Genomic DNA, 15,827 nt, shown 5'->3' with positions numbered 1-15,827 from the left:
CAGCATTACCCTGATACCAAAACCAGATAAAGAAACCACCAAAAAAGAGAACTACAGGCCAATATCCCTGATGAACACAGATGCAAAAATCCTCACCAAAATACTAGCAAACCAAATCCAACAATACATTAAAGAAATCATTCACCATGATCAAGTGGGATTTATTCCGGGGTTGCAAGTCTGGTTCAATATTCACAAATCAATCAATGTGATACATCACCTCAATAAGAGAAAGGATAAGAACCATATGATCATTTCAAAAGATACAGAAAAACATTTGACAAAGTCCAACATCCATTCATGATAAAAACCCTCAACAAAGTAAGTTTAGAGGGAACATACCTCAACATAATAAAGACCATATAGGAGAAACCCACAGCTGACATCATCCTTAATAGGGCAGAACCGAGACCTTTTCCCCTAAGGTCAGGAACAAAACAAGGATGTATACTCTCACCACTTTTATTCCACATAGTAGTGGAAGCCACAGCAATCAGACAACAAAAAAGACATAAAAGGCATCCAAATCAGTAAGGAAGAAGTAAAACTTTCACTATTTGCAGATGACTACGTAGAGAACTTGAAAGACTCCACCAAAAAACTGCTAAAACTGATACGCGAATTCAGTCAAGTCACAGGATACAGAATCAATGTACAGAAATCTGTTGCATTTCTATACACCAATAATGAAGCAACAGAAAGAAAAATTAAGACAATAATCCCATTTACAATTTTACCCAATATAATAAGATACCTAAGAATAAACTTAACCAAAGAGGTGAAAGATTTGTACTCTGAAAACCATAAAACACTGATGAAAGAAATTGAAGATGACAGAAAGAAATGGAAAAATATTCCATGCTCATGGACTGGAAGAACAAATACTGTGAAAATGTCTATACTACCCAGAGAAATCAACAGATTTAAAGTAATCCCTATCAAAATACCAACAGCATTTTTCACAGAACTAGAACAAACAGTCCTAAAATTTGTATGGACCCACAAAAGACCCCAAGTAACCAAAGTAATCTTGAAAAAGAAAAGCAAAGTTGGTGGACTCCAAGTTATATTACAAAGCTGTAGTAATCAAAACAGTATGGACTGGCACAAAAATAGACACATAGATCAATAGAACAGAATAGAAAATAAACAGAAATAAACTCACAATTATATGGTCAATTAATCTTTGGCAAAGCAGGAAAGAACATCTAATGGGAAAAAGTCTCTTCAGCAAATGGTGTTGGGAAAACTGGTCAGCTACATGCAGAAAAATGAAACTTCTTACACCATGCACAAAAATAAATTCAAAATGGATTAAAGACCTAAATGTGAGACATGAAACCATAAAATCCTAGAAGAGAGCACAGGTAGTAATGGCTCTAACACTGGCTGTAGCAACATTTTTCTAGATACGTTTCCTGAGGCAAGGGAAACAAAAGCAAAAATAAACTATTGGGACTACATCAAAATAAAAAGCTTCTACACAGTGAAGGAAACAATGAACAAAGCTAAAAGGCAACCTATGGAATGGGAGAAGATTTTTGCAAATGATGTATCTGATAAAGGGCTAATATCCAAAATATATAAAGAACTTATCAAACTCAACACCCAAAAAACAAATAATCCAGTTAAGAAATGGGTGGTAGACATGAATAGACATTTTTCCAAAGAAGACATACAGATGGCCAACAGACACATGAAAAGATGCTCAACATCACTTATCAGGGAAATGCAAATCAAAACTACAATGAGATATCACCTCATGACTGTCAGAATGGCTAAAATCAACAACACAAGAAACAACAGGTGTTGGTAAGGATATGGAGAAAAAGGAATCCTTACGTACTGTTGGTGGGAATGCAAACTGGTGCAGCCACTGTGGAAAAGAGTATGGGTTTTCCTCAAAAAGTTAAAAATAGAAGCACCTTACGATCTAGCAATTTCACCACTGAGTATTTACCCAAAGAATACAAGAACATTAATTCAAAGGGATATGGGCACCCCTATGTTTATAGTGGCATTATTTACAATAGCCAAGATATGGAAGCCACTCAAGTGTTCATTGATTGATGAATGGATAAAGATGTGGTGTGTGTGTGTGTGTGTGTATAATATTCCATTATATTTGTATAATAGAATATTATTATTCAACTGTAAAAAAGAGTGAAATCTTGCCATTTGCAATGACGTGGATGGAGCTAGAGAGTACAATGCTAAGGGAAAAAAGTCAGTCAGAGAAAGACAAATGCCATATGATTTCATTCACATGTGGAATTTGAGAAACAAAACAAAAGAGCAAAGAGGAAAAAAGGAGAGAGAGATAGAAAGAGAGAGACAAATCAAGAAATAGTCTCTTAAATATAGAGTACCATCTGATGGTTATCAGAGGGGAGGCGGGTGGGGCGATGTGTGAAATAGGTGATGGGGGATTAAGGAGTGCACCTGTTGTGATGAGCATAGCATGATGTATGGAACTACTGAATTACTATATTGTGCACCTGAAGCTAATGTAAGACTGTATGTTAGCTCACTGGAATTAAAATAAAAACTCAGAACAAAACAAAACAAAGAAAAAAAATGAGGCCTCAGTGGAGGAAGGAGTGTCTAGGGTTACCAGGAAAAGTAGTGGCATCATTAGATATCTAGAAGAAGATCAGAACTTAAGAAGACAGCAGATTAGCCTGATAGCCCAGAGGACCCAGACAGAGGGACTATAAGACGATGATGTAGAGGGCACAGCACAGAAGCTTAGAATTGCCATGGGTGAGGAGTGGTAGGCAGGACATGATGGCAGAGACCTTCTGAGTCCCAACAGAGAAAACTCCCATAGCAAAACTAAATTGGAGCACCTGAATCCTTATGCCTCACCTACCCACCCTGAGAGATCTCAGTAGTTGTCTCGAGCCCAAGAGATCCCCCAAAGCTGGAAGACTTGACTAAAATTTTGATGTTTTACACATAGGAATTTTCCTTTCAGTAATTTTTCCTAATGGCATATCTAGAGTAGTGTCCAAACATGTATATAAGTGGATATTCACCACCATTTTGTTTATAATAGCAAAAAAATTTGGAAAATGGGTCATTTGTTTCTTATATTTTTCTATATTTTAAATTTTGTAACAAACTGTGTAACTTTTATAATCATAAATCAAGAATAAAACACAAAAAGATGCAAGCAAAGTAATAGAAAATTACTTGGAAAAGCCTTCCTCAGATCATTTTATTCCTATTATTATAAAATACTGTTTGTAAGAATTAAGTTAGAGATAACATTTTGAAATCTTCCCCATGTACCATCCTTATTAATAATCTAGTTTCTTTCCTTACAAGCTTTCAGTTATTGTTGGCCCATGGAAAGAAAGTCCTATGTCACCTGGGGAAGGCAGTTCCTATCAAACAGGCAGGGGTGCTGGTAGGAGCTTAGAGATTAGAGATTAGAGAGATTAGAGAGATTAAAGCAAGGGTGAAGAGATCACCTGCATCCCTGAGAAGAGCCTCAGTTCTCTTATCTCTTATCTGTGTGTCAGCAGTGAAATTATAACCTCCCTCAACATGCAGGCACCATGGGTAGTCCAACTTTGTATAACTAGTACTGAAAACTTAGAGATGTATATAACAGGTACTCAAAAATACTTATTACTAAGTGCATGATTAATTAGCCTTGTTTTCTTACTTTCATTTTAAAACTTTCAAAGTAAGTTAAAAATTTTAGTTAGAATATACTTACAATTGAACCAAAGGGTGAAACTTTTCTCCGAAATCAAGTCTCAATGGGCAGCCATATTTTTTCCAATTATATTTTACTCTCTAGAAAAGGAAAAATGCTTTAGTTATTTTCTATATTTGGCTGGTTGATAAAATTATAGTTTTCTTACCAAGTTTTTAGATGGTTGATTCCTCAGGTATGACCTATAAAAAAGACATTTTTCATTACTTATTTTTCTTTCCTCTTTTTAAACTTAAAAATTAAAGCCATTACTTTGTTCAGTAAGGAGGTATCACAAAAATTAAACAAATAAACATAATTACAAAATACTCCCCAATTGTGTGGAGATTAAATACACACTTCTAAATAATACATGCATCAAAGAAGAAATCTTAAGAGAAATTTAAAGATTTTGAATTAAATGAAAATGAAAACACAACTTATCAAAATTTGTGAGATGCAGCAACAGTAGTACCTAGAGGTAAATTTGTAGCAATGAACATATATATTAGAAAAGATTGATGTTAATAGCAATAAATACTAGCTGATTCTAAATTATTGGTACTAATAACTAATATAAAACAATGCTTATGTTAAAAATATTTCTTACTTTTCAATAACGTAAAAGAAATCATGCTGAAGACAGTCTTTTTTATTAAATCTACAAAAAATAGAACATGATGAAGTTGTAATATCATCATTCCTTATACACTTGCACAAACATTTAATCATTTAACTCAGTGATTCTCAAACTTGAGAGTATCACAGAATCATCACTTACTGAATTAGAATCCTGGGGTTAATGTGTGGCCCTAGCAGTTCGTTTTTTTTAAGATTTTATTTATTTATTTTAGAGAGAGAGCACACACACAAGAGTGGGGGTAGGAGCAGAGGGAGAGGGAGATTCTCAAGCAGGCTCCATGCTCAGCAGAGTGTCCTATGCAGGGTTCGATCTCACCACCCTGAGATCATGACCTGAGCCAAAATCAAGAGTTGGAGGCTTAACCAACAGAGCCACCCAGGTGCACAATGGCCCTAGTATTTCTATTTTTAAAAATAAATGTTTCTGAGGACATCAGAATTTGAAACATACTGATTTATCTATATTTGATACATGTGAAAAATTCAATGAAAATTTATCAAAATGAAGATAAATTTCTTTGGGCTATTTTATTCCTCATAATTGTAAAAAACACAGATTTCTAATTGCTACTGGAGACTCAGTTGTGCAGGTAAGGAGCTACTTTAAGGTGGCACATAATTTCTGGTTAGTGTTCATGCAAACATAAGGCTATCATGGTCTATAAAATGATAAAGTTTTCAATAAGTTAAATTGTTCATTTGACCATTTTTGCTGGCTACTTCCAGTGTAACTCAGAAGGAACCTTGATCACCACTGTGTTTAGATAGATATTGGAAGTCTAGACCATTTCCCACCCTGAAACACAAAATAGACCCCATGAGATGCCCTCCATCATGAACATCTCTCCTGTCACAGGTACCTTGGACCCCATGGGCCTCCTTTCATGACTGTGAAAACCTCAGGCCCATCACAACCTGAATTCAAGATATTAGGGCCATTTTTAGGGTTCCAGAACAGTGGGTCATTGATTAAGAGGCCTGGAGTAAGGTTCTAAAATCTGTGTTTTTCAAACATGCTCTCCAGGTAGGTCTGATGAACAACCAGCCTTGACGATTGCCATATAGACCCTCCCAGAAATAGACTGAAATCTGCACACAGCGGTACTGCATGTGGTGGTACTGGGAACTGATGTGGTAATGTTGCTTAGAGCAGTTATTCTCAAATTTTAATGCTCTTGCTAATCTCCTGATAATTTAGTTAAAATAGTGGTTCTGGTTCAGCAGGTGTGGAACAAGGCTCGAAATCCTGCATTTCCAATAACCTCCCAGCGATGCCAGTGCTGATCCACAGACTATTCCAGAAGCAGGATGCCATGCACTGTATAAATCAGTTAGCCTTTGTGTGTTCTGGAAAAGGAGTTATGGAAATGCAAATTCCTTGCTCACTGAAATGGGAAAACTTGATTGTCAATCCAGTAACTGATTATTACAATTCTGTACTCAAAAGATTATTAGAATAGCAGGTGAGTAGACATTTGTTTTGGATGAGAACAAGTCATTCCATAAATAGACTTGGATAAGTCACTAGTCCCCCACTTACCCCTACTCCTAACCACAGGAGAGGAATTTTGGTACATTGCTGTCTCGAGTAGGCACTTCACCTCCACTGAATGGATTGTGCATGCTGACCTGGATTCTCCTGCATATAAGAGAGAGCCAGCTGTGGCCAGTGGATGACAAAATCCAGTGTGCTTCATTGTGAACCACAGTACGAGCAATAAAATCACACCTTGGGGTTCTCTGGAGGAAGCCCTGGTGGGTTCTGTGAGGTTTGCTCTAAAAACATTTCCCACGGGTAATGGTGCAGGTTTCTCTGATGTGGATGTAAGCAATTCTCTGATGGAAATGACTTTATAACTGGTTTGAGTAGGATGGAAAGTAGACATGTTTCTCCCTCTTGTTTCTCTGGGAATGAGGGCTAGCCTGAAGAGCCCAGAGAAGGAATGGTGATGGATGGAAACAGGATGATTAAAAGGGAAGGTGGAGAAAAATGCAGGCAACAGGGAAAGAGGTTAATCCTTTTTTACCTGTTAGTATGATTCAGATGTAAAGTTTGACTTGGCAAAAAGTTTAAACAAATCAGGTTTGGACAAACTGTCAATTCAGTTTCTGGATGCCAATGTCAGTTCAATTTTTGGATTTTATCGTGAACATCAGTCATTAGGCTAATAGTACCACCAGTAATTACCATGTAGTTCACCATTTGTTTGAAAACGTAAAGAGTAAGACAGGTCAAATGCAAATATACTTGCCCTTTAACAACAATGTATTTAGTAGAATCACAGCCAACAGCTATTTGGAACACCTAAAATGAAGCAATTTAAGTGGTGAGATGTGTGGTTCTGATTCCCATGAGCTAAAATGTTACTACAGTGAAAAGTGATTACATTTTAGTTTTGAAATAATAACCCTTTAAATGTAGGGTTTTGTTATACTTTTCTGTGCTGTTTTACACCTTCTTTCTGATCACATTTTTTCTGTCTTTGCTTCCTGTTGCCATTACTGCTCACAAGGCCCAAAGGTTAGTTCTCTGCTTTTTGACATCAGTATCTCAGAGAACTAACCCAATCTCATCTTTCAGCAGCACGTCTACCACCATCATCATCGACTGTGTTCTTCCAGCCTGCACCTGACTCAGTGGTAGCTGGAGGGTTTCTGTAATATATCTTGCTATTCGTTTGACCAGAGACCTGGTTCTTCCCTGACTAGGATGCCTATTTCTATTTCCACCTGGTCCAGGACACTTACTGCTGTCTACCCTGCAGGGGTAGACACCCCCAGGCTTCCTAAGTGGGATCTAGACACTTGCTTTTGGTCTTAAACATGTCCTGTACGTTGCATTTCTCCACAAGGTGAATCTGAAAAAAACTCTAATACTCCCTACCCTGAAGAAGGATGTGGGGATCAGGAGGGTGGGGATAGGGAACCATGTCCAGACAAGCTTGATGGATTTAAAGAGTTATACCTGCTAAACCCAGACCTTTCTGCCTTCATGAAAAGGCATGCTTCACAGCAGGAGTTCAGGCATTTTATTGCCTGAACCACCTGATCTCGGTCCCAGGACCTGATTTGTTCTGTCAGCAACTCTACCCACAGTCCTTGGTGTCCATCATCATCAGATCTTCGTTTGTTTGTTTTTAAAGATTTTATTTATTTATTTGACAGAGAGAGAGAGAGAACACAAGCAGGGGGAATGGGAGAGGGAGAAGCAGGTTCCCCGCCAAGCAGGGAGCCCAATGCAGGGCTCTATCCCAGGACCCCAGGATCATGACCTGAGCCGAAGGCAGTCGCTCAACCAACTAAGCCACCCAGGCGCCCCAGATCTTTGTTTTCCCATCAGATGTGTTCAGAAGTGTGGGCCTGCCCTTTATTTTTACTAAACTACCCATATGACACCCTTGGTTGACTGAGGTCCTCAAATCTTTCAGTCAAGACCCACCATCACTTGATCCCTTCTCTTCTGGCACCCAGGTGACAAAAATCAACAACCACGCTTAGTATTAAAAATCTGAGTTGACCTGCAGGTAGATATCGAACAGAAGCACTGGTAGAGAGTATGGGAAGTGTGAATCAGGCTGTTTTCTAGGTTACCCACTGTGATAGGGCTGACAGTGTACTCAGGACTGGATACCTAATTAGAGAAATTCTGACATACAGCCCAAATGAAAACAATGAATGCATTCTTGGTCTTCTTTATTTAATATTATTCTCTGAAATGTGGAGACAGGGCAGGACTGCTCTTCACTTAGCCCAGGGTCAGACACAGCACATTCCCCCTAACTGGACAAAACAACTGAACTGAGACAGGAATTCTAAAGGTCCTCAACACAGAAATGTTGGTAGATAATGTGTTAGGCTGTAGTCATCTCTCCCTGGGAAAATTCATGCTGGAAGGAATTACTAAGGCTTTCTGGGGACTGGCTCACTGGGGTGGCTTCACTGCCGACCATACAAACTACCGGCTGCCGACACAGAGGGTGGCTAGGTTTGAACTGCCCGTGTCTTGGGGTGTGCCGAGCAGGGAAGAGAAGGAACGAACCTGTAGTATTGGTTACTTTGTGACAGGCACTGTGCTGGGCACTTTAATGATCTCATTTAATGCTCTCACCAGAGCAGATAAATACCGTGAGATAGAAGTTACATTTCCCTTTTAGGGTTGAGGCCCCAGAGACTCAGTGTTTAGTAGCTTGCCCCGGCCAGTGGGTGGCAGAGCTCCGATCGGAACTCAGGTTCGATTAACCTGCTTTTGTAATACCGGGGCTGGGCGGAATACAGTGGATGGGATCCCTAACACATCTATTGATTAGGAAAGCAAGGTGCTTCTGGAAGGCGTCTGTACGGAACAAGCAGCTGAAGATGGAGAGCCCAGGCGGAGGCTGGGGAAGAACTGGCTACGTTGCTGTTTCTTGCTTCCTGGGCAGATGAGGCTGTGTGGGCAGCGCGGTGGGCAGACAGAGGGGAGGGGCTGGTGTGCACCTGCAGGCAGTTTTCCCGGGGAAGCAGGGTGTGTGTCGGCAGCGCTCAAGCTCGGCTCAGGGCTCCCTCCAAATTCATGGAAGCTTGCCCTGGTAGGAACAGGCTCCTTGTGCTGGGGTCCTGAAGGGCAGGGACTGCATATCGTGTACCTTTAAATTCTTCTTGTAGGCATTCCTTGCTGTGTTACGCCTGGTATATAGTAGGCGCTCAGTGTATGCTTATTGATTGATAGTTATGCTGAGAGGGAATAAAGCGAGGAGGCATCCCTCAGGGTAGAACAGACTCAGGAGAGGTGGTGGCCGGACGGATCTGTGTTCAGTTACCTGGACCCCCCACTGCTGTATCGCCACGCTGTGCTTTTGTAGATGCGGCTTCCTGGAATTCCCTTTGTATCAGCCTGCTCACCTTCCACGTACTCTTCAACATTTTATGCCTCACCCTGCCCCTCCCCAGTCAAAAGTGCCCGCTCTTCTGGGCTCTCTGATGACTGTGCATCTCATACTCCCCTAGAGTAGCTTTTGTTTGCCTCTAGGGAAGAGCCAGTCTTTTCATCTTTGTAACTCCCGGTTGGTTACCTAGCACGGAGACTGAAGCTAAGGAACACGGTAGGTACACAATAAATTTTAGATTTTAATTTTTTTTGAATGAAGAAATGATAAATGTAGACATAACTGGCCGTCTTCTCTGACAAACCATATCCCACTTGAGTTCCCATTCATTTCAGTTTTCCTTTATACAGTTTTATCTCCAAAATTATTTTCCATTTTTGTATGCGTTTCTACACCTCACTTTCTATGGTAAACGCCAGGAAGATGGAACCGTGGTCTGTCTCCAAAGTGAAATAAGGCGCCCCCCCCCCCCCCCCCCCCCAGACATGACACACCCCGCCCCGGATGAAGGGAGTGCTATTGCTTGTGAGGATTTTCCTGCCCACCGCCTGTGGCTTTACTGAAGTAAAGGTGTTGATCCACCTCTGTCACTTACCTTTTGGGCTATTGGACATGCTCTTGCATATTCACTAGGCCGAACCTGCACAAGCCGAAGGCCCGTGTTCTGGTCTCTAGGAGAAACGGCACACGTAGGTAGTTACAGAATCACAAGGGAGGCAGGCACTGAGTCCGCTTTCCCATAGAGCCCATGGAAAGTCCCATGGACACTGGGTGACGGGACCCCAGGAGGAATTCTAGAAGCCTGGGAGGGGGTGGTGGGGGTGACTGCTCGCTGCTTCTGCGAAGGCAGCGGTGCCCTGTGGTCACTCCCTGAAGTCACCCTCACCTCACGGCGGGCTAGTGTAGGGTCGGCCCAATGGGAAACAGAAATGAGTATCTATCATTTCCACCGCCCACCCCCGCCCCGTTTCATTAACACCCGCAGTCCCTTAACATCTCTAACATCAGGTCCTGCTTTCTAATGATCTTAGAAGGCCACAGATGCTCTGTTCTTTCTCTAGCCTCTACGGATCTTTTCCTCCTATTGAAGACACTTTTGGAACCCTAAAGCGTAAGTTATGAGATTAGTTTTCTGAGCCACGTTATGCTGCAATACTATATGGTCTGACTGGAAGCAAAAGTGAGATCAAATTTCTAGGTTCTGAAGTGCATAAGAATCATTTTGTGCTCAGACAAAATGGGAGGGGTCAAAAATCGCAGAAAAACTTTTGAAAGTTTCATTGATACTCCGCCCCCGCTAAGGTTTTTACTTTTTGAAAAAACTGGGGAAAAAGAAACTAACCACAAACAAATGTTCTTTTTCTTCCAATATTCGTCACATTTTAATATTTATTTATTTGTCATATATTAGGTATAAAATGTAATAAGTGAGGATACAAATAGCACATTTTATATTTTTAAATCACTGTACCATATTTCATCAATTCTAAGATACATATTTTTTCTCATTTAACACCCTTAAAACCGGGAAGCACCTTATAATTATGCCAATTATGGTTTGTTTTCCAGTGTGATGGAATCTTTGATTTGACAAATACAGTAATATAGTCTAGATCTATGAAGGACACTCAAGTAAATATTGCATCTACAATTTTCTATACAATGTTTCTTATAAGAAGGTTTTTCTTTTCCCCTACTACAGCTGACTTCAAAGCTTTTGGCATTTTTTTCTCAAGTCTTGGACTGACCTGAAGTATCCTGGACAATTTGATATGTATTGGACAGCAATAGAATATTGAGTAAATATCCACAAAACCAAAAATACCCCCAAGGAACCCACAACATTAGAAGCATCCAGAGAAAAGTTGGTGGGTGAGTGAGGGGGTGAGGCGTGAATTGAGCCTCCCTTGACTACAGTCTCCAGAGCAGTCTTTTCTCTCTCCCCTTCCTGGTCGCTCTCTACCACTTCATTCTGTTGTATTTTCCTTTCCTTTTCTTTTTTTTTTAAAGATTTATTTATTTTAAAGAGAGAAAGAGAGCCAGGGCAGGGACACAGAGAGAGAGACAGAATCTCAAGCAGACTCCCTGCTGAGTGTGGAGCCCAACACGGGGCTCGATCCCATGACCTTGAGATCATGACCTGAGCTGAGATCAAGAGTTGGATGCTCAACCAACTGAGCTACTCAGGCGCCCTCCTGTTTTCTTTACTGCACTTATAACTACTTGAAATTATCTTGTTCATTTATTTGATTACTTGTTCTTTGTCTTCTCTCACTAGAGATATGTCCCATGATGGCAGAACTTCATCTTACTTGTTCACCATGTGTTTTGAGCACCTACAAAGTGCTTGGCATAGAAAGAGTGTTCAAACTCACTTGGAGGAGCAGCAGACTAAGGAAAATGGACTTTTTCCTAGAAAAACAATGCTATTTTTCCAGAAAAATCTATCGAGTCAGGACATAATGACGGCCATAGAATGCCTCAAGACGCAATTCCAGGTCAGTTATTTCCTCCAGAAATGATGTGCTCAGGTGCTACCTATTCCAAGAGTCAAAGATGATGTTTTCTCTGATTCTACTCATAGTTAAAGGCCTTCTCACATTAGAGTTCTAGTCTACCCAAGGATAGTATGCAAAGATTTTGGGATGGGAATGAATGATAACACATGCTTGAAAATTACTGAATTAAGAAATAGCCCATTTTTCACTTGATGGAATGAGCACTGGGTGTCATATGCAACTGATGAATCACTAAACTCTACCTCTGACACTAATACACTATATGTTAATTGATTTTAAATTAAAAAAAAGAAATAGCCAGTTTTTTTTTCATCTTCAATTGGACAGATGGAAACCTCTAGATATGTTTCATTTAATTACAAGGAGTATTTTACACTTTTATACAGAATAATAATTTCACATCTAATCAGACACTTAAAGAAATTTGAAATCTAGATATTTAAAATGACATGAGGCCATGTAAGTAAAAGAATACCTACAAATCAATCATCTCAATAGCACATTTCACATCAAATAGGTTCTTTTAAAAGTCATACTTACTGCAACTTGAAGTAGTCATCTACTGCCTCATAATTTATATTTTGAAAAAATGTTACTGTCTGGAAAAGAAAATGAATGTTTGTGTAAAACATGAAAACTGGGAATGGGGACAATGAATACTTTCAGGACAGATTTAAACCTTTCTCTAGGTAAGAAAAAGAATATATTTAGCATTTTTTCCAATTTCTTTTCTTTTCCTATTTCAGAAACTCCAATTATGGACACATTAAATTTCCTTGTTACATTTTTCTTATTTTCTCTGCTAACTGTATCTTATGAAGTCCTTTTATTTATATTGCTTCTCTCTCCCTCTTCACTTACTTTTGTCATTGCAATATTCTTATTTTCATTTATGTCCTGAAGTGCAGCCAGCTCTCTCCCATTTCCTAATCACCTTGTCTCTGGACCTTTTTATTTCTTCTTTGAGGTTTTTAAAAATAATTACAGATATCATGTTGTCAGTAATTTTTGAGACTATGAGGAATTATTTGCCTGAACCTTCTTCTCTTGCTTTTGAGTAATTAAAAAAAAAATCCATTTGCCTTTTTGTATATGTTCCTTGCTATTTTATTCCATCTGGGGCATGTTTCATCTCAATTTTCAGCATTCCAGAAGGTTTCTATCTTTTCAGGATGAAGCCATTTACAGAACATGTGTGATATTAGAGGCAAAAAATTATAAGCCTCACATTTTTAAAGCATGGTAACTATAGTCATTATATCCCCTAAATTACATTTTTGGTGGTAGTTCTTTGTTATATATGTAGATAAATGATAGATAGATGGATAGATAGATAGATAGATAGATAGATATAGACGTCTATCTAGATATCTTCAAAGAGATCAGTTTGGTTCTGGCTAATCTGGTGTAATTAGAACAGGGACATTGTGCCTCTAAAATGACCTTTGCAAAAAATATTACTTCTGAGACAGGTTTATTTATTCATATGTTGGATGCTAAGTGGTATGACACAAAATATATAATCTTTCGTGAAAAAGTTGAAGGCTGTGGAGGTCATTATATTAAAAATAAATCTAGTTCATGCTCAAGGAAAGGAATTAATTGTCAAATTTCCACTTGTGTTCTATTGTACACCATATTTTTCTTCATATGTAATTGTTAAAATAACTTTATAAAGATGTTCTTGCACATAATTAGGCCTGAAGATTTTAATATTTTGTGAAATGTAAGCATATTCTTCAAGTTTTGCTTATCAATTGTCACTTAAGTGGTGCTCAAACTTGGGTCTGTAACTCAACCAACATATATGTATATTATTTTGGATTATAATCACTGAAAATATTTACCTAGTGGAACTATTTAAAAAATATATTTTGTGGATGTGATCATCTGCTTAAAAACCATTTCATTATAAATAACTAAGAAATGATTTGGAGATTTTCATTTCTAGGAGCGGCAGGTAGGTTCTATGGACAAACTTTTGCTCTTAAAAACAAACATATAAGCACTGGGTGTTATATACAACTGATGAATCACTGAACTCTACCTCTGAAACTAATAATATACTATAAGTTAATCAATTGAATGTAAATAAAATAAAAACAAAACAAAGCAAACAAACATATCACAAAACCTACAAACAGAAGCCTTTTAAGAGTCACCTTAAAAGCACCAAATAACTGACAAGGGAGTTAGGGAACTATTAGCCCAAAGACAGGGAAATTAGGAATCTTGAGAATAAAGCAGAACACCAGAACCCATAGTCTACTTTTAGCCTAAAGGCATTTGTCAACCTAGTCAAGAGAGAGGGAATTCAAGATAGAGAATCAAATTGGATATCCTCCCTACATTAACCTGTGTTATCAGAAGACTATATTCTCAGGGTAAGAGTAAGTCAGGATTAAATTTGTGCCCTCCTTAACCCTTCAGTGACATCAGTAACTAAGTGATCACAAAAAACAAGAGAAGTAAAAGTTTGTCCTAACAATTGGTGGCAATGGGTAGGTTCTTGTATGGCTTTATATCCCAGAATTTTTTGCCTGGAAGTCTCAGGGGATTTAAAAAAGTTCAAGGCAGTAGTGCCCCTAGACATGCCCCTGACAGTGGCAAACACGGATCATCTTAGGATCAGGATATATTCTTATTCCACTTCAGGGAATTCTTATAAATACTTTTACAAAAGACGCTTGGGTGGCACAGTCGGTTAAGCATCTGACTCTTGGTTTCGGCTCAGGTTATGATCTCAGGGTCCTGAGATCGAGCCCCGTGTGGGAAGTTAAAAAAAAAAAAATTTTTTTTTTTAAACCAGAAGGGACAAATAGAAAACAAATAGTCAAGCGGTAGATTTAAACTCAGCCATATAAAAAAATTACACGAATGCACCCAATAAGAAGGCAAAAATGTTCAGATTGGATAAACAAATAAAATCCAACTTAAAAAAAAACTTTAAAGACACAGATGGTTAATATTAAAAGAATATTAAATATTAAAAAAAAGAAGATACGTTGTGCTAACATTATTTTAAAGAACGTTGGAGTGGCTCTATAAATATCACACAAAGTAGATTTTAGAGCAAAAATTATCACTAGAGGAAAAGGGGTCATTTCATAGAGATAAAGGAGTTGATTCATCAAAAGGAAATAATAATTCTAAATGATTATGCTGAGTGAAAGAAGGCAGATAAAACAGAGTACATACTGTATGTTTCCATTTATATAAAATTCTAGAAAAGCAAACTAATGTATAGTGATAGCAAGCGGTTCAGTGGTTGCCTAGTGATGGGGAATGGAAGGAGGGATGGTTTACAAAGGAGCAAGAAGAAACTTTGAGGGGTGGACATGGACATTATCTTGATTGTGGGTATAATTTCGTGGGTGTATACATACATCACATTTTATCAAACACATTAAATATATGCAATTTATTGCATGCCAATTATACACAAATAAAACACTTCAAAAAGACAGTCTTTGAGATGCAAAAAAAAATTCAGTGAGAAAAGGCACACAACCTTATAGAAAAAGTGACAAAACTTGAGTTTCACAGAAGTGGGAATCCAAATAGCCAATAAACATGTGGAAAATTGTTTAACCTCATCAATAAGAAGAGACTAGAAAATAAAAAAAATAACACACACACACTAGTTAGGCAAAAATTAAAGTTTGACTATACCAAATTATTGGCATAAATACTAAAACCTTAAACTTTGAGATGACATCATGGAAGAACATTTTCATGACTTAGGGATAGGCAAAGGTATCGCAGGACACAAAAAGCAACAGCCGTAAATGAAAAAGCTTTATCAAAATAAAAAAATTCTACTTATTAAAAGGCACCATTAAGAAAATGAATAGGCAGTGTTCTGGTTCAAGATGGTGACATAAGAGGATCCTGAAATCACTTCCTCCCATGGACACACCAAATTTATAGCTACATATAGAACAATGTTCTCTGAAAGAAACCCCAAAACTAGCTGAGCAATGCCTACACATTAGGTGAATGAGAAAAAAACAAAAACCCACATAGAAATAGGTAGGAGAGGCTAGAACATAGCCTCACCACAAACTTCACCCCCAGCATGGTAACTCAAAATCC

The 15,827-nt window shown here is 38.4% G+C and overlaps 1 protein-coding gene across 1 annotated transcript in view; it reads right to left on the bottom strand.

Annotated features, from left to right (window-relative positions):
* Positions 1 to 15,827, bottom strand: part of CATSPERE (catsper channel auxiliary subunit epsilon) — a 163,029-nt gene that overhangs the window by 24,426 nt on the left and 122,776 nt on the right. Inside the window, 6 exon segments of the mRNA XM_044916200.1 lie at positions 3,728 to 3,807; positions 3,876 to 3,909; positions 4,317 to 4,367; positions 6,601 to 6,653; positions 9,809 to 9,884; positions 12,273 to 12,331. Coding sequence (XP_044772135.1) covers positions 3,728 to 3,807; positions 3,876 to 3,909; positions 4,317 to 4,367; positions 6,601 to 6,653; positions 9,809 to 9,884; positions 12,273 to 12,331 — 353 coding nt within the window.

The sequence above is a fragment of the Neomonachus schauinslandi genome, chromosome 6, assembly GCF_002201575.2.
Source record: "Neomonachus schauinslandi chromosome 6, ASM220157v2, whole genome shotgun sequence".
Lineage (NCBI taxonomy): Eukaryota > Metazoa > Chordata > Mammalia > Carnivora > Phocidae > Neomonachus > Neomonachus schauinslandi.
The sequence above is the reverse complement of the archived record's forward strand: the minus strand, read 5'-3'. Positions and strand labels throughout refer to the sequence as shown.